At 40.9% G+C, this 19,693-nt stretch overlaps 1 protein-coding gene across 4 annotated transcripts; it reads right to left on the reverse strand.

The window, feature by feature from the left end:
• Positions 1-2,860: 2,860 nt before the first annotated feature.
• ADAT1 (adenosine deaminase tRNA specific 1) lies at positions 2,861-19,686 on the reverse strand. Of its 4 annotated transcripts, none has more exons than XM_069793165.1 (9): positions 19,547-19,686; positions 18,929-19,120; positions 18,081-18,149; positions 16,283-16,337; positions 15,385-15,515; positions 13,283-13,898; positions 8,122-8,267; positions 5,669-5,768; positions 2,861-2,967 (listed from the first exon to the last, which is right to left on the reverse strand). In XM_069793165.1, exons 2-9 carry the CDS (start codon positions 19,095-19,097, stop codon positions 2,877-2,879), a joined length of 1,377 nt encoding a protein of 458 aa, XP_069649266.1. In that variant the 5' UTR covers positions 19,098-19,120; positions 19,547-19,686; the 3' UTR covers positions 2,861-2,876. The 4 variants fall into 4 exon arrangements, with proteins under 4 accessions (XP_069649266.1, XP_069649269.1, XP_069649267.1 ...); XM_069793168.1 differs by having other exon boundaries at positions 18,929-19,050; positions 19,547-19,621; XM_069793166.1 differs by having other exon boundaries at positions 19,518-19,601.
• Positions 19,687-19,693: the final 7 nt, after the last annotated feature.

The following is a 19,693-nucleotide window of genomic DNA, read 5'->3' on the forward strand; positions in this document are numbered from 1 at the left end:
GAAAGCAAATCAACTAAATCTGACAAAAACAACTGCTGTATGTTATGCTTAGCATCTTAGCTAAGCTACACCACTACAAATTCCTAAACTTGACTTTTAGGAGAGCCAGTGAAGTTCTGTCCCAGTAGGCTCTCTACCTGTTCCAATTTAACAGTGCCAGCACTGATCCACTGGAGAGAAGTGAAGAATGAAAGAGAAAGGAAGGCACAAAAAGCAGGAGAAGCAGCTTTAGACACAGAAAAGAAGAAACCAAAAGAACATCAGAAGCAGTATGCTAGTTCCATGTCAGCTTGAACTGCCCCAGTATCTTAGGTCTGACAGTGGACAACCATCGACGAAGGAAGGGTTAAGTAAAGTATGATCCTTGTCCTAATATAGCCTACAACTACCAAGACAAGCTGTTCAGCAAATCTGAAAGGACTACAGAATGATATTCCCTTGATGGAGCAGAAAGGATGGGAGGCAAGACACCAAAAAGCGGACTAGAAGAGGCAGGGCAGTAACTCGGGGACGAAGTGGGAAAAGGAAACTGGGTGACAGCATAGCACTAGAGCCAACCATTGGTGGGAGGAGATAACAAGATACATCTGAATGGAAGAAAATGCAAAACTGGGTAACAGTTAAATACACAGAAGTTTAGAGGAAACAATTTGAGAGTGGGGGATTTCTTATCTGAACTCCACTCAAATTCAGACTACAAGGGGGAAAGGAAGAAAATGGAAGAAAACACATCAGAATATTGTGTCGAAAGGGAAAGGGAAGAAGAAGGAAACAGCAATACGAAGACATTTTTTTATTTTGCTTTTTAAGTGAAGAGTAGGAAAAACAAAGACTTCAGAAGGAAAGCAACTGGACAAGCTGACTGGTGAGCTAGCACCTCTACTGTAAAAATAGAGTTTGTGCAGCCTAAATGATGCCACATCTGCAAATCAGCTGGAATTTGTCAGGAGAAGCCCAGACAGAAAAATGGTAGAGGACAAAAAAGTCAAAGGAAATTACAGAGCCACTGGAGTCTAGAAAAGCCCTGAGGTGAAGTGACTTTATGTAAGCAGCACATGATCAGCACAATGAGTACCCAACAATGCACCAGCTCACACTCTGAGGAAATTATGATGGCTATACAAGTGAGGACAATCTCCCACCCAAAAGAGGCTAATAATTTTATATTTAAAACTGAATTAAGGGGAAAGTGTAGCTCTACTTATAGAATCAGTTGAAACCATTTCAGCAACAGCACGGCTCATGTTGACATCAGAACTTTAAAATAGTTACAAGACACTTCTACAGACACAGAAGGTAACTGCAATCTTTAATTCACAAAACTCAAAAGCAAGCAAGAGCTAGTAATTAAAGATCCAGGGTGCGCTTGCTTTGGCTAAATTCATGTCATGTCTTGGTACCATGAAAGGCAGAAATGGCCTATCTCCCCTACTTCCAGCCACACACATCTCCTACTTCCTTTGCCTGCATTTTATTATCTGTTTTAGCTTTCCATGAGCCAATTCAGCTCATTAATCCAATAGAAAACACCGAAGACAAGGAAATTGTTTCCTGCCACATTAGCTAGTTGAACTGGCTCACTATAAGGTTGGAGAAGTGCTACTGATACAAGACAGGAAACAGGAATCTGCAGCCAGTAGCAGCAGAGACTGCTGCAGGACCACCCTCATCAGCAGCTACAAGCAGTTAAATTAGCTCAAGAGCTGGTATAATTGCATCCCAGAGCTGGTGAAATCATACCTGGAAGTAAGTAAAAAATAAAATAAACGTTCCAAGGCAATGGATTTGGAACCTTCTACGTCTCTCAGAATCTCTAAGTGGAAGTGAGAGATGAGTTTCTGTATATATGAAACTATGACCTGCTCTATGGTAGCTATTCAGGCTGGAATACCACCAAATACGTAATGCACATAATGCACTGCCAGACCAGATGATTACCACAAGAAACTCCGGTCTGATAAACCAAACTTATTTCTAATAATGTAAAAGAAACCTCCAAGTATGGCTTCCTCAGACAAAAGCTTCTTTCTGTTCTTTCCAGAAAGTCTCCGTCTATGTAACATATGCGTTGCAGGAAGAGCCCTACACACTCGCTCACCTTACTAGCTCTTACTCCATCATACACTTAGATGAAAAAAGATTTTAGCCTAAACTTTTACTCAAACTCTTCCTTCTTGTGAAACAAAGAAGTGGCATTTGATATAATTACTAAACACCAACCAGATTTCAATAACCCCACGACAATTTTGGGATGGGGAGTTTCAATGCCACCATGGGTACAGTGCTGCACGCAGCTGACCTAACAGCTCACGCTTTCAAAAAAGATACTACTTCCTCCTCTCATCTCCCTCTTCACTCCTTCTTCCCCAACTGTCCACTGCCACTTTCAGACAAGACCACTTTAACTCATTAAAAAAAAAAAAAAAAAAAAAAAACCAACCACCAAAATGTAGAGTTTCCTGCCAAGACAGCAAGTTGAAGAGGCTTACAGAGGTGTCCAACAGACACCAGATCTAGTGCAAGAGAAGGACAAGGCTCCACTGATCAGCAACAGAGTTTACCCTTTTGAAAAGTAGTAAGCCTTCAGAAGAGATCAACTGCCCCAAATTCCTACCTTAACTCCAAACAAACCACCTGCAATTTCTTCTGTCTGTCATTAATACATGAGATGTGATAGCTATTTCTCCAAGGAGGTGATTAAAAAGACCAAAAAGAGAGTCCTCCTAATCCATCAAGCACTTGCCATATTTTTCAAGTATCAAGTTTTAACAATGAACTTCTCTAAAGTGAGATTCATGAGCAGATTCTGGTATCATCACAGTATTCTTCAGTTTCATTAAGATAAATTCACTCTTCTAAATATAACTAAAATATCTTTACCGGAGAGTGTCTGGTAGATCCTCTTGTGAAATACTTGTCACCAGCTTTTGGAATGTATGGAAGAGTTCCACTTTACAGATCTTGGATCTGATGAAAAAAAAAGAAGTCAGAAATTCTGATGGAAAAAAGAAATCAGAAATACATTCCTCTTACAGCTGAAGGTAGTAGACCCCAGCTGAACATTTTTGATAAAAAACATTATGTTCACTTTTCAAAGAATGTAAAAGGTTCACCACAACTTATTTTTTCCCACCCCATCCAAGCTGCCCACCTGTTACAGTGTACTGCCACACCACCTGCCTTTTCTCTTCGTTTTAAATGTTATATTGACAAAGAGCTGCATTGCCTCCATTGTCCCAGCCAGCACTCTCTGTCTGCAGAGAGAACATTTTAATATCCCCACATCGTTATCCATGTGAGACTGCACCGTCATCAGCTCCCAACTACAGTGAAGTTGAGTCCCAGAACTGATCGAACAAGCACAGAAGGACTCCAAAGGCTTGTTCAAACTGGCAAACTTTGTATTATTCAGAACAAATACAGGAACCAGCAGAAATATCTGGAACAATGCTGTTCTTTTCACAATGGTGACAAGGACACATTCACATTCAACAACAGCTGCAGGGCAGTTGAATACGAAGGGGCTCATAAAAAAAATTAAGCAAGTCAAAGTTTGAAAGGTCTTTTGAAGATACCATATGCATCCCTATCAGCTTTAAGCCCTTCTCTTCCCCCAAAGAGAAGGCAACCAGAAGAGCTGTTTATGAAGCAGGGTTTGGTTTTGAAAGCCCCAGCTATCTTCTCTATTTAATTAAATTCTCTTTAAACACTTAGTCTTCACAATGACTGATTCAGTTCTCAAACATGTGCAAGCTAATTCTCCAGTAGCATTGGGAAACAAAAAAAACCCGAAAAACCAAACCACCAATAAAAAAACCTTCCTATTTTGTTAGTATGTTCTTTAAGAACCCCAAAATTGGCATGCAAAGATGCTCTAAGATTTAATCTTCATGTTAATCTGTCAAAGGTTCATATTGGAGTTTTTGGTGTTCTAGTTGATTAAGCATTAACAAAAGCACATACCAGACCTTTACCTACAAATTCCTTTTAGTCAGTCAGCTTTGCCTTCCTTGATATTTAGTGTTATCTAGCATATTGAGGACGGGGCGGGGAAAACCCAAACACCATCCCCCACCAAGCACCCTGAGATCCCTTGAGGGAAAAAAAACAGGGTAGAAATACAAGTCTTGTTTATTACTAAACACCCCCCCCCCCCAATAAGGCTATAAATTCCTTTTCTTCATGATAATAGTTCCTTTTGTGACTGTTTATCACAAAAGCGTAAACAGTTTACTTATTCCTTGACACTGTTTTTAATCCTGATTTCCTAAGGAAACAAGAGCTTTCAAATCACACAGTCTTGTAGGTCCTCTCTAATAACTTTTGAATGTTTTAGTGAATTTCAAGCACATATGAAAAAGAGAGGAGTACCTCAACAATAATTAAGTTCCTACAGTTTTGTGCAAACTGGCACCTAGCAGATGGCTTTAAAGTTTTTGAGATGATACACAAAAGCTACATAACAAATTTAAGCCTACTGAGAAAACGGGGTTGGTTTGTTTGTTTGATCTTTCACACATCTTCTGGAATACATTACACACTACATATTGAAAACTAATATTCTACAGTGCACATAAAGCCACACTAAGTCACCCAGGTCACCTGTGCTAACAATACCCCAGACACCAATACTGGTCACAAACCACAAAGTTCCTGGTCCTCTTCTTTCCAGGGAAAATTTGGAAATACTAGGATATACCAGGATAAACTTCAGTCAAGTCAGGCTTAACTTCAAGAAGCTCAGAATGTGCAACTCACAGGCAAGTGAATGAATTCTCCACCAGAATTGTCTAAGGTCTACTTATCATTTTATTCACTACCGTCAGGATTTATCTTCTTTCTCCCAGAAAGCCTGGGGAAAATGAACAACATGACTATTGATAAATTGGTTGTATAAGCAGTCAACAACCAAAACATGACCCCAACCCTCAAGCTGAACATCCACAGACCAATGATAATTTTGGTCACCTCACCTGAACTGAGGGAAGTGTAGAGAGATGGAGAAATTTGTCTGCAGATATTTACAAGTAATTCCTCTCAACCACAAGAAAAATACATCACTGTTTCTTTAAACATTAACAGTTAATAGAAGATTATGATGTTTCTTAAAGAGCACAGTGTCAAGATGACAACTGGAAAGGTGACATGTTTTGTGTTAGGAATCTGTTGCAAGCATTCCATAGCATTTTCAAACTTTAAGGCAGAAAGCCACACTTCAAAGCAACACTTCTAACAATCATACATCCAGGTCAGCTGGCCTGAGTCTTACAGAAAAAGAAAACTGCAAAAAGAGGACCTGCAACACACACATTTCCTTCACAGTCATCAACCCAAAAGATACAAAGCAAAAATTCTGCTAACTTCACCAATAAATAAGCTATCTTTTAATAAAAATTGATCATAGTGCCCCACCACCATTATCTACAATGCTCTCTTTAATCAACAGCAACAAAGAAGAAATAGGATAAACTTCCTCATTCAATTTTTCTCATTCCAACTCCCCTCCTCTCCCTTACACAGTGACTCTCCCTTTTCCCTCACTCCCCTTCCCCTTTTTCCCCACTCCCAAGATTTCTTTCTGCTCTGACAATGCACTACACTTCACATGAGCCGACATGTATGCTAACAAGTAAGATAAATGCATCCAGATACCACAACGTTCTCACACCTGCTCTGATGGCTCCCAATACTCTTCTTTGTTGTTCCCTGCCGGAAGCCATCTGAGGTGACATCCAGAGGTTGTTCAGGGACTGCGCTCCAACTGATAGCTGTAGAAGAAAGGATTATGAACAAGGGAGGTGCTCTCATCACAAAAGCAGAACTTAGCAGTTCCTTTCATTCTATGCATTCACATGATACCATGCTGCTTCCCAAAATAATTCAAACTAAAGAGGACCATGGCTCTCTAGGGTCAGGATTCCAGTACCTAAAAGAACAGGTAAATTCTGTTTAATTAAAAAAAAAAAAAAAATATATATATATATATATGCATACACACACACAACTTTCATCTTTATCAGGTCCTTCAAGAAGCCATGCCTCTAAATATTTGGCCTCCAGTTTTGTAATTCTCCCCTTTTTAGGGGGATTCTACTTTCTTTTGTGCATTGTGTCCAGACAAAGCATGAAGAAATTTCCAAGTCAGACAGCTTATTTTCATATCAGGCTGTGAAATACTCCCCCAAGTTTCTTATTAATTTATTGCATGCTATTATTTTATTGTATATTGTATACTCTGAATAGTTCTCTTTATGTTTGATAACTGACGTACATCAAATATCTGTACACTTTATTTGAAAAATTTTATTAGCTAGTAGTCAAATAAAAACAATTTGTTGGAAGAGATAGCAAGTGGCAACAACCTTATCCTTTACCCCCATTCTGATAACCTTATTACCATCTTAGACTGTAAACTTCTTAATGCTGCAACTCTGCACACCATACCTTATAGATTTATAAATAACTAGCAAAGCATCATCAGCATGTTAACGGAAACAAAACCAATTCACATGCCCAATCTGTCCCTCCATCACCTACCAACAGTTCCTTTAATTTCTACTGCCTTGAGACAATTTTTATTCCCCAAGTTCTCCAATTTCTCTGTGTTCCTAACAAGCAAAACAGTTGCACATGCCTTAACTCTAAAGACAAGTTTCACAGCCTCTCTCCTTCATGATACCATCTTGCCATTCAAGATGCTCAAAACCTACACGTTATAAAGCATCTTATGGAGACTGCTTACGTTAATCACACTCGTATTATGATTCACCTGTATGCTGCAACTGACATACTCTGCTAAGCGTAAATTGCACTTGCATTGTGATTTAGGTACAATGCTCTATCACTCTACTAAATTAAAATCCTGTGTAATGTCAAATAACATTAAATACATACAACTGGTATTAAACATTAAACCCTCCACATGTGGAATATCTAAAACCACCTGGTCAGAGGATATCAGATTCTGACAAGCAGATAAAAATTTACTTAAAAATGAAAACGTTTTATATTCTTTCATTTCTTCATAGTTATTGCCAACTTCAAAATATTAAATGGAACACATCTTTCTTTTTAAAAATACCAGCTGAACTGTTCCTATCAAACATATTTCAATACTCAGTGTAACAGCCCTAAATTTGTTCTGATTTTCACCCCTTCAAGAAAAAAATCAACGAGGCATAATTCATACATGCAAAAAAGTGTAATAAAGCATCATTCACCTTTAATTAACAGAATGACCTGAGTAACTGTACAGAAAGAAAGGCATACACAGGAATTTAGTCACAATTGCCTTCAGATCTTTTTTGCTAAGTGAATTGGCACCATTTTTCAATGATGGATTTTGTGTCCTACCTCACAGAATCAACATTTTTTCCTTCCTGGCACCTGTAAATAAGTCCAATTTAATGAATGTGAATTTCATTAAGGAACCCTTTGTTTCCATTCTATTTTATCATCAGCTCTACTGTAACAGAATAACTTCCACTTCCAGTTAAGCCAGAAATAGCAGAAGGTAGTCAGGTCCAAGTTTAAATAAACTGCTTAACCATACACATACAGTGGCAGTTCCATTGTTTTTTTTTCCCCAAATGAGACCATGTTGCTAAAACACAACGTGACTTGCATATTCATTCATCACCATGACAAAAAATGCAATGTCCAAAACCTCTATCAATTAAACCTTTACACTATACTGCTCTGTATTCCTTCTACGTTCACAGATTTCTGGAGCAATTGCAAGCATAACTCAGCACGGTGAGTCTTCTGTTCATTACCAAGAAGAACGCAAAACTAACTGAAAACAAGAAGTCTTTTGATATTTTTGTTTTCTTACTGCCCTCAGAACTTTTGCTGGTTATTTTCTGTCTTTGTTTAGATTATAAATTCTTAATGGCATCAACCAGGTGTTTATTCAGTCTGAAAATTCCCTACAGGGAAACTAGAGGCTGAGCTGAGTATTATTAACAATTAAGTTCTGGCCTGAAATTAATTTCTTGCTATACGTCACACTTTGCCTCTAGCACTGGCAATGAAAGATGTTCCATTTTAGGAAACCACCAAAACCACCTAATTTCTATTTGCACTTTTGCACAGTTATGCAACTAGCCCAAGTTAACTCACCCGCACTGCAAGGAACAAGTTTTGTTTTGCTGTTAGTTTGAACTTCCTGAATTGCCTGGCGGCTATGTTCAAATCGAAGATCCGATTGCAGCAGCTTAACCTTCTGAGGGAGAAAACCATCTGGTAAAAATGAGATGTGCTGACACCTAAAGTAAACACGGAAAAATGCAAGTGATTTTAAGTCTGGTCTTTCCAAAAAAGCCAATTTTGTGCAATTTCCCTTCATAATCTAAAATATGTTACTTTTACATTAAAACTGAATTGTACATGAATTATAGAAGAAGATTTGGAGGCATTTTACCCGTCAAAAAATTATTTGTTAGAAAAACAAAGCCACATACTTTATTAAGACCTTGTCCATCCTAGAAAAACTACGATTATTTTAACAAAGGTCTAGTTAAAAGCTAGTATAATCGATGGAGATAAAGTATGCAGGATAAAAACTGCAATATACTTCTGCAATCACAATGAAAAATAATCATCATAAAGTATTTACATAGTCAACCATATTACATTAACAACTGTTTCATGAACCTAAAGGTTCATAATCAAAGACTAGAAAGATACAAAATAAACTTACAGTTCCATGTATAATCTCATCTTTGTTACCTTAAAATTAAACACTGAATGGGATTAGGTTCATACGACGAGGAAAAAACGGCCTGAGTATAATTATCATTATATTTACAGAGAGCAGGAATGAATTAAGACCAAAGTTCATATTGTCAGATGTTATGGTCTGAAAAAGTGCCTGACTTTGCAACTAAAGACTAGTGAGGCTGGTCAAATTCTTGTCTCGTGTTACAGAGTGAGGAAAGGATTATCCAGTACACTCCACTGGATAGGTAGGTAGAGCTTCCCCTATTAATATACTATGATCACTTTTATAACCATCCTAGAAGGATGCAAGGCTATGGAGAAAAGGAGTTACTAAACAAAGTCAAACCTTTCAGATGAAATTGTGAAGTTAACTGCTTCTTAAAGGGAGTGGTTCAGCTCCCCAATTTCTTTCTTTCTCTCCTTTCACTCCACTCTGCCCAGGTCCATTTACTCTCCTCTAATCTTGCAGAATCCTTTGTTGCACTGATTCAACCTCCCAAGAAAGAAAAACATCCACTTCCTATCCTTTTGTTGCTGTGATAGTTTTCATCAACTCAAGGATCTGAGGAAGAAGAAAGCCAGCGCACAGCAGATGACTCTCCTCATTTAGCAGCAGTGCACTTCACCTCTCACATAAATTTCCCTGAGGTGACAGGTTGTGTTGTCAGAGCTCTACTACTCACAGCAGGGAGAAAAATGAAATCTTGGATGTAATTCAAATCAAAGAAGCAGATAAATTTTTACCACCAGGGAAATGCACATAAGCTTTGCCATGCCAGTGTAAGGTAACTCTTAGTTGTTTTCCAGCTGACCAGTACAAGCTTCACATGCTAGCTGTCCTGAACCAGGTGGGAAGGGACCTCCGGAGGCCATCTGGTCCAACCCCCCCTTGCTCAAGCAGGGCCACCTACAGCCAGCTGCCCAGGACCATGTCTTCTGAGTATCTCCAAGGCGGGAAACACCACAACCTCTCTGGGCAACCTCTGCCAGTGCTCCGTCACCCGCACAGTTAAAAAAGTGTTTCCTCATGTTCAGAGGGAACGCCCTGTGTTTCCATTTGTGCCCACTGCCTCTTGTCCTGTCACTGGGCACTGCTGAAAACAGCCTGGCTCCATTTTCTTTGCACCCTCCCCTCAGGTATTTATACACATTGGTAAGATCCCCCTCAGCCTTCTCTTCTCTAGGCTGAACAGTCCCAGCTCTCCCAGCCTTTCCTCATATGAGAGATGCTCCAATCCCTTAGAACATCTTCGAGACACTTTGTTGGACTCTCTCCAGTATGTCCATGTCTCTCTTATACCAAGGAGCCCAGAATCGGACACAGCACTCCAGGCTTGGACTCACCAGTGCCACTACAGGGGTAGGATCACCTCCCTGGACCTGCCGGTGATACTTGGCCTAATGCAGCCCAGGATGCCATTAGCCTTCTTTGCTGCCAGGGCACGCTGCTGGCTCCCGTTCAACTTGCGGTCTAGCAGGACCTCCCAGTCCTTTTCTGCAAAGCTGCTTTCCAGCTCGGTAGCCCCCAGCATATATTGGTGCATGGGGCTGTTCCTGCCCAGGTGCAGGACTTTGCACTTCCCCTTGTGGAACTTCCTGAGGTTCCCACCTTTCTCCAGCCTCTCAAGGTCCCTCTGGATGGCAGCACAATCCCTTGGGGTATCAGCCACTCCTCCCAGTTTTGAGTCATCAGGAAACTTCCTGGGGGCATACTCCGCACCATCATCAAGATCATTAATGATGATATTACACTGGACCTAGTATTGACCCCTGGGGTACATGGCTAGTTACACATCTATCTACAGTTTGTCCAATGATCACCAACCACCCTCTGGGCTCAGCCATTCAGCTAGCTTTCAATCCACCCCACTGCCAGTTCATCTAGCCCATACTTTTAACAGATTCTCTGTGAGGATCTTACAAGAGGCAGTATCAAAAGCCTTACTGAAGTCTAGGTAGACAATATCCACTGCTCTCCTGTCGTCTACCAGGCCAGTCACTCCATCATAGTTTTTCAAGTTGGTCAAGCATAACTTCCCCTTGGTGAATCCACGCTGACTACTACCAATGATTTTCTTGTCTTTCATGTGCCTGGAAACGGCTTCCAGGATTAGCTGTTCCATCTCCTTCCCAGGGATCGAGGTGAGGCTGACCAGCCTGTAGTCCCCTGGGTCCTCCTTCTTGCCCTTATGGAAGAATGGAGTGACGTTTGCTTTCCTCCAGTCTTCAGAACTTCTCCCAACTGCCACGATTGATCAAAGATTATCGGGAGTGGCCTTGCAACAACATCTGCCAGCTCCCTCAGCTCTCCTGGGTGCATCCCATCAGGGCCCAGGGACTTACGCATGTCTAGTGCTCTTAAGTACTCCCTGACCTGATCCTCTTCCACCAAGGGTATATTCTCCTTGCTTCAGACTTTCCCCCAGTCTCTAGGACCTGGGATTCCTGAAGGGTGGTCTTGCTAGTAAAGACCGAGGCAAAGAAAGCATTCAGTACCTCAGCCTTTTCCACATCCTGTGTAACCAAGTCCACCATCTCATTCAGCGTGAGCTCACGTTTTCCCTACCCTTTCTTTCGTCACCTATATACTCAAAGAAGCCCTTCTGGTCTTTGACATACCTTGCCAGATACAATTCCAGTTGGGCCCTAGCTTTCCCAACCTCATCCTGGCAGACAAGAGACATTGTCTCTATATTCCTCCTCAGTTACCTGTGCTTGCTTCCACCCTCCATACGCTTCCTTTTCATGTTTGAGTTCGGCCTGGAGCATCTTGTTCATCCATGCAGACCTCCTGACATTTTTGCGCGACTTCCTATTTGTCAGGATGGACCACTCTTGAGCTTGGTGGAGGTGATCCTTGAATATCAACCAGTTTAAGGGCCCCTCTTGCCTCCAGGGCCTTATCCCATATGACTCTTCCAAGCAGATCTTTGAAGTGGCCAAAGCCTCCTCTCTCCCCTCAGAATCCTGAACTCCACTATCTCATGGTCACTGCAACTAAGGCCTTCGACCTTCACCTCCCCAATGAGCTGCTCATTGCTGGCAAATATGAGGGCCAGCAGAGTACCTCTCCTCATTGGTTCCTCTATCTGCCATTTCAATCATTCCTAAAGGTTGATCAGGTTCAAATATTCCACTTCCTTTTATACTGCAGAGCAGGAGGATGAGAAACAAGTATGCCAGAGCCAGAGTTGCAGAGCCACAAACCTCATCCTTTACAGAAGCTGAAGGCCCAGAGCCTCATGGTAGAATTCCTCAGAATGCATCAAGACTACAAAAGGTGAGCTTGCACTGCACATCCAAATCAGTGTGAATATAAGTGGTGGAATAGACCAATGAGAGACATTTGCTTGCATGCAAGTGGCAAGTGTCCCAGAAGCACAAAGTTTTGCTCTAAAAGCAAAAAACTGACAATTAACACTAATAGAAACAAGTATTGACGTGAAATCATGACTTTCCAATCTGGTTGCCAAACAGCGCCTATCTTTCTAACCTAAATGTACTCCATCACTCCGCAGCAATTTCTGCGTTAGGTCTAGAACTCAGTTTCCATGGGCTGCACAGCACACATGAAGGCATATGATACAGTCAAAACTTTAGAATAGCAGTTTTCAAAAACCTCTACTGAGAATGGATTGACAGTATCATTTTAAAAATTCTACATAGCAGGGACTTGCATGCATACGCAATAACCCACATATTAACCTCCTGGAAAATTTTAAGTTTGGATCCAAGCTTAGGAAGACAGCAAAAAGTAAACTGATTTTACTGGAGTTCCCTTCAAAGCAAGTTTAAAATACTACATCTTTTACTTGCTGGAAAGTAAGCCTGAAAGCAGGGTCTAAAATCAGCGGAAGCTTCAGAAGAACCAAGAAGTTCATTTAAGGCTAAGTTATAAAAAGGTTTGTAAGGACAACCAGAAGGAAATCCTTCGCACAGTGCAAAAGTCTACCTATGCATTCATTTGGAGTCAATTCGGTCACATTGCCTTCAGGATGAACGCATTTGGGGGCTTTTTAATTTGATTTTAGGAATGGTCCTGCAAGAAATAAAAGCTGCTTTTGCTCACCAACACAATTCTATAAAAGGGAACTTATAGATATTCAGAATGACTTTGTGAAGTGTGGATAACTGAATAAATTAAAACTTTTTTTGACCCTGTTTGAGGAAATAAAATCAGGAAGAGGGCAAGAAAAGTTCAACTTCACTACGCTAAAAAACTTCACTATGCTAATTTTGTGTCCTTCTGGATGCTTTTTCTGCTGGAAGGCTTCTAGAAAAACTCAGGTGGGTAACAGCTTCTCACTGCTCCATGAAGGGACAACAAAGGGGATTCTGAATTTAATGGAAATTCTTTTGTGAATCTTCAAGTCTGATCCATCAGCAGGAGTCAGCTTTTCTCCATACTACACAGGGCTACTTTCTGAAAATGTGAATTCACAGAAATTCACATTTTCTGCAAATGACTTTGGTGCAAAGTCCTGGTATTTGTGTGACACATTGTCCTCCATAACTCATTGGCTCTGTACACACTATCTGATTTCCAAAGGAGAGCACTTACCTTTCAACAATTGCTCTCCGCATAGCTTCTTGGCTATATGGACACTTCCCCACTACAACTGCTGACAGATATACTGGATACTGCAGGAAATGCATCAGAAGAGCTCCTTGACACCCTAACACATTCCAGCGAGCCAGTTTATCACTGCAGGACATAGAGCATGTTCTGTCCCCACGACCTGGCTTCACTCGTAATAATCCCACACAGTGATACCCCAGCCCAGGTATTCGGGCATCACCCAGCTCTCCAGGTACGCCTTTTGCTCCAGTTCTATAAACATCTACCACCTTCGGTGTCCCCAAGCCAGTCTCCTTATTAGCTGTTTGCATGTCTGCAGAATATTCACAGCTCTTTGGATTTGTGTCGTCTTCCCGTTTCACAGATACTTGCTGAACAGTCGGGTCTTCAGTGATTACAGAAAAATAACCATCATCGTCAGTTTTCATTCTCTTGATTATATGATTACTTGCCGTTTTCTCTGATTTCCTTTTATCTTCTGGACCCAAATGATCACGGTTACTTCTATGCTCTGATTGCCCAGCTGCATCATCTCCAGTCGCTGGCTTAGAAAGCTGGTTCTCTGGTTCACTAATTGGAATAATAGAAGCATCTCCACCTAGAACAAAAGAAATGACAATAAAATTGTCCAAAAATGCATCTCTCATGACTGGAACACACCACATCAGTAATATTACAAATGCTACTAGCTTTCACAGATTCGCACTCAGGAAGATTTAACTACGAGAACACACTTTTCAAGCAACATTGCCCTGTACGATGATGAATTGGCTGAAATTTGAGCCAATGTATGTTTAACTTCAAGTTTTGCATTCCACCTAAGAAATAATAAAAAAAGCAAAATTTAAAACAAAAATTATAAAGCAAGAGGTGTCAAAGGCATTTAACAGACTACAAGCAGTGCTGAAGATTCACAGGAAAACTAGTCCGATTTCACTAAACAATACAAATCTCAAAAGAATAACTAATGAACAATCAATCAAATAAGGATGGAAATTTTATTCCACATCACTAAAACAAGCTCAAAACCAAAATTTTGAAGCTCAGTTCAAAGCAAAGACTGACAAACATGTTAGAAAATGGCAGTCAGGAAATTATTCTTGCTATTTAATTTGAAGATGTAGATTCTATTCTCGTATTGCACTAACAAAGAAAACCATCATAGCATATTCCAGCAAGGCCATCAAAATCATGAAAATGTATGAGCAACTAATTCACTATGTGAAGTACTGATAAGGCATATTTTGAGAGTGCTTAGACTTCTTTGCTCTGGTAACAGACTAGCAGTTGACGAACACACTGGTAGGAGTGTGGTAACATCAAGACATCCGATAAGCTGGTAGACCAAGAGGTCACATTCCTACATTTTGGCAATAGCGCCTCAACTTTGTGGTGCTGTTTTTTTTAAAACACACAAAGAGCATTTTCCATGACAAAACAAAAAGTTGCATTCCACTCCATAAGAAGTTTTGGGTTGGGAGGGTGGTGGTGTTTTGTGGATGGGGCTTTTTTTGGTTGTTTTTTGCGAGTTTGGTTTTGGTTTGTTGGGGTTTTGTGTTTGGTTTTTTTCCTGGTTTGTTTTGGTTCTTCATTTGGTTTGGGTTTTTGGATTTGTTTGTTTGTGGTTTGGATTTTGTGTGGTTGGGGTTTTTTTTGTTTGTTGTCTTTTGTTTTGGTGGGTGTTTTTGGTGGGGTGGTAAATGTCAATGTTCTTTATTAAAATTTGAATCCAAGGAGACAACGTTTAAAGCAAAGCAACCAGGAGATATGACAGGACCTCTGACAAGTATGGTAGTTTCCAGAAAAGAAAATAGTAGCCATTATTGTTTAAAGAGAAAGTGAAGCATTCCACTATATAATGAGCTGTATATCAGATTTACTGAGTTCTCATGAATCACATCCAATGAGATAAAATGCCAAATGCATCTGTGGAGGACCAATTAAGTATATCTTAGGGTACATACTGATAACATGAGTTACTGCCTCACTCTCACTCCAGACCAAAGAGAGACCAAAGAAGGGCAATGGGCAGAAAAGATTCTAGAAGTGGGGGCCATGACATTGGTTCACTTCAGCATACTCACACGGGGTATGACTGGAGAAGAAAACAAATATGGTATTTGGATTGAGTTTCCATTTGCCAGTTTCAGTTCCTGGAATAAAGATACTGCATTGCTGATGTGAAGCTGCCAGCCACATCTGATGGAGGAGATACCTGTTAGGCAGAAAGTTTTCATGAAACATTTCATTTTTGATGCATGGGAAAATGACAAAAATTAGATGCCCCCTAGCGCCTGTTCTTTCCGGATGAAGTCTATGAGGAGCTTCTACGATTATGCTTCTACAGATAGATGGGATCCAACATACTCCATAAACACAAACACATCATTGGAACCTTAATAACAGACCTCAAAAGGCTGGATTCAGTGGAGTTAATCTCCTCAAATCATGTATCTAAGGTCCCCTCCTCCCACTCTGTATTTTTACCAGCACTGCAACTCATCCGATTCTGTGAGAGCCATTTTAGTGGCATCAAACTGCAAGAAATGTACTTGTTTCTGCAGCATTACTATTCTCCTGGCTCAGTTCCTTGAACCAGCTTACCCCATGTGAACAAGAGGGCTGGTATGTGGGAAACAGCAAAAAGGCTACCCTCGACAACCAGTCATCAGACCAGCATTGACATCACATAAAGTCAGGTAATACTTCTTTGTAGAGAGGCTCTACAAGAATGAGGAAGAAACAAGCTTTTGTGAAAGGGCCTTAACACCACCTAGAAGTGTAAAAATTAGGTTAAACTCCTGCTAACAAAGAGGGGGGAAAAAGTGTTGCCTATACAGAAATAATACTGTCTCTTTCATTACATTCTCATCCCTGAAGCTGCAAAATCTGGCTATTTCAGCTATAGGTCAAAACCATTTGGATCACAAACAAATAACCTCAAGCGGCACTGAACAACAGCACATGAACTTCATGCCTCACCTCTGGAAGCTCCTCTTGGCCACAATTTCAGCATGACTATCATTCAGAATGTCTCCTAAAGCAACAACCAAATGACAACAATACACATCATTACGGAAAAGGAGACGAACAAAGCTAAGAGAATTTGACAAATGACAGTTCTCCAGATTTGTTAGCATTTGAAGGTTTAATATTGGTATTAGGTTACTGCAAGATATTTAAACTTACAATCACTACAAAAGGAGGTCAATAGCCTACATAATGAAGGATAAAAGTCTTCACTCCGCAGCAAGTCAGAGACTTGTTTAAATACCAAATTTTAACTCTTCTGATATTTGAAATCCTTTGAGTTGAATAAAGACTGGCTTCCTTCAAAACCTTCTTGATGTTTGTTCTTAATAGTAAATCTTGATATTCTCAGATTAAGCATAACATACAGAAAATTTCAAGTGTTTGTTAAGCTTTTGGTTGAAGTTTCTTGTTGCACTATGTCCTATAATTTAAATTACTTTTCTTGTAAATAATTCTGATATTTACCACGTTTACACATCTCATCTTCAAACTTCCTGCAGTGTCTGCCTATTGCCGTATCTAAAGGAACAGGATCTGTAGATCAGTTTTTATTTCAGGAATAAAAGGCCAGGTGGTAAAAGTCCTCTTTAACAGTTCTAAAAGTTTAAAGTTTAAAAGTTTTCTAAAACATAACCATTAACATGACCTACCAACCAAGTTAATTTAAGAATAAATTAATGTCATTATAAGAGGAAAGTATTTTCTAAACTTAAGATCACTGAAGACAAACAACAGAGACAGGAACTAGCTTTACTTTTTTCCTAGTCAAATTTCTAGTTTGACTCTTAATACATAGATTGTAAGTAGTACAACAGTTTAATCACAATTTTCCTAGATCCATCAGAAAAATGTCTGTCCTAGTACTCTTCTAAGATGGCTAAGTCACAAGAAACATCCACAAAAATCTAAGACACAGAATTTAGTTTCTTCTCTTTTGCTCCACTAATTCATTTCAATATGAAGGACATTATACAGAACATGAAACAGCCTAAAACTCATGCATGCAAAACCATTTCTCCTGTCTTGCTCTACTACTCCTCCTCTGAAGTCTAAAGAAGGTAGAAATCCCTGTACCTACATATTCACACTTTTCCTCCTTAGTAACTTTTCAGCATTACTTATTATGGCTTCTCCCCTCTCCTAGGAGAGCAGACAGATACATTCTGAATAAACAAATGGACATGCAGAGCAAGGAAAGTCCTAGAATAAACGGTAAGAAATAGTAGCTGTGAGAAGTCATAGATCTATCCCATACATTTACTGAACAAACACTTAAAACTATCTAGCTGCAGAATATACAGTAAGGGAGAAAAAGCCTGTTAGCGCTTTTCTTTCCTGATGAAAGGTGTGACCCCTACCCTATATTCAGCAGTGGTATCTTCTGCATCAGACCACAAGAAAACTAGACTGTAACAAGCGAAGCACAATTATTTTGCTTATGTTTTGTTTTGCTTTTAGTTATGAAGTCTTTAGGTATGCAGACTCACGGCCTAAACTACACATTTCCACATATAAAAAGTTCATTCACCTTTAAGGCAGCAAGTGCAGCAAACACAGCAAACTTTCAGGGCAGGCATTCTGGCTGCCTAAGCCCCTCTCTTCTTGATGAGGTAAGGTCTGCCTTATACTTCTGGCTTCAATCTAGAAGTCTGAGCTCAATGCCTTGGACATTTTCACTGATTCTATGACACCAGCAAGAAAGAAGGTAGCATAGGTAGTCTGTTCTTGGATTTTACACTATACTTACCAGTTTTTCTCATTTTGTTTTGGCCAATACATTTTGTTCCGGTTCCCATAGCAACAACTTCCTTCGTTACTGAAAGAAGAAACAACATTAACTATTGCCAGAAGCATTGCTCTCATACAGTCATTCTGGTAAGACAACACAGAGAACATTGTGTAGAAGGGAAAGTACAGGGAGGCAGGCCATTGCAACATTCCAGAACAGAAACAGTATCAGCTGGAAAACTGAACACAGTAGGCAGAAGCACTAGTGCTAGGAAAAGTCTATGATCCCATAGCGGGAGTGCTAACGCAGGCTTGATAGGCTAGGCAACACACAGCGGATGCTGGCATACAATTCCTCAAACACCTAAAAAAGAAGCATGGCATACAATCCGCATGACAACATGGAAGCGCCAGTAAGGGAAAAGATGATGGTGAACTAACGCAAACACACAATGCAATAACGCAGGCTGCTAAAGGAGAGCGAACTGAGACCTTTCTAGGATTCTCTCAAAGAGTAGTCAAACACACTTTTGCAAGGGTTTACATTAGGAATTCAGGTCCTGCCTAGACTTTTGCCACTTATGGAGCAGCCAAATACAAATGCAGGCTTTCATCTTTTCAGTTACAGTTTGGGAAGAACAGCATTTCACTATAACTGTCTCTTTCCAGACAGAAGCTGTAAAAGCTTTTACAATCACAAGAGTAAAAAACTTGGGTGGAGACAGAAATGGGTCAGGAAGGGGTGTATGTTTTTTAAAAGGTATCTTGGGAAAAAAAAGGGGGAGAGGGCAGGGGGAGGCATCAAGGACTGGCACCTTCTCTCCCCCTTCCCCAACTCCCACCCCAGTTCTCACAACTCATTCTTACCCTGCGGGTTCCCTGGACTAGCAAGAACCTCTCTTTGGGTGGAAGACTCCACTTTGACAACAGCTGCCAGTGAAGTCCATTCCCTGTTTGGATCCGGTTTCCCCTGCTTAGGGAGTCTGGTCCTATAATGCAGGTAACATAGCTCAGCAATTTCATCAGCTGACCACATGGCTCCCGATGCAAGTGCAGGTTCTAAACAGAATTGGATTCCATCACAACACTGATTAACGGCCCCCACCTCTTCAAACCCTACCACCTTGTTCTACATGACACCTTCCTGCACCAGATTCCAATATCCAAGGCCTAATGACATCACCCCTTTCAGGACTATTTACAAGAAATATACAAAACAAAAACCTTTTTTTCCAAATAGCTAGGAATTAAAAAAAAAATACTAGAACCCTTATAGTCCAGCAGCAGCTGAGACTGCTGGCTTCCCAAGGCTCCCGCTACGCAGCAGTCAACAGCGTCCACCACACCACCCCACTCCTTCCGAGGCCTCCACCCTGCCCCCGCCACCGGGGAGCGCGGCGCTCCGCCGCCGGGGCAGCCAGCGCCCCGAGCGAGCGGGTGCAGCGCTCAAGCGCACCTCACGCCGCCCCCGGCGCAGGCCCCTACCCTGCGGGTTAACGGTGCCGCCGCTCCTGCCCGGGCCGGGCGGCGGCTGCGAAAGCGCGGCGGCTGCGAAAGCCCCGCGGCCGCGCCGGGCCGGCCGGCTCACCGACACCCACACCGCGCACGCGCAGCTGCTCTCCCCGCGCGCAA

This window comes from Haliaeetus albicilla, chromosome 10 (assembly GCF_947461875.1).
Source record: "Haliaeetus albicilla chromosome 10, bHalAlb1.1, whole genome shotgun sequence".
Classification (NCBI taxonomy): Eukaryota; Metazoa; Chordata; class Aves; order Accipitriformes; family Accipitridae; genus Haliaeetus; species Haliaeetus albicilla.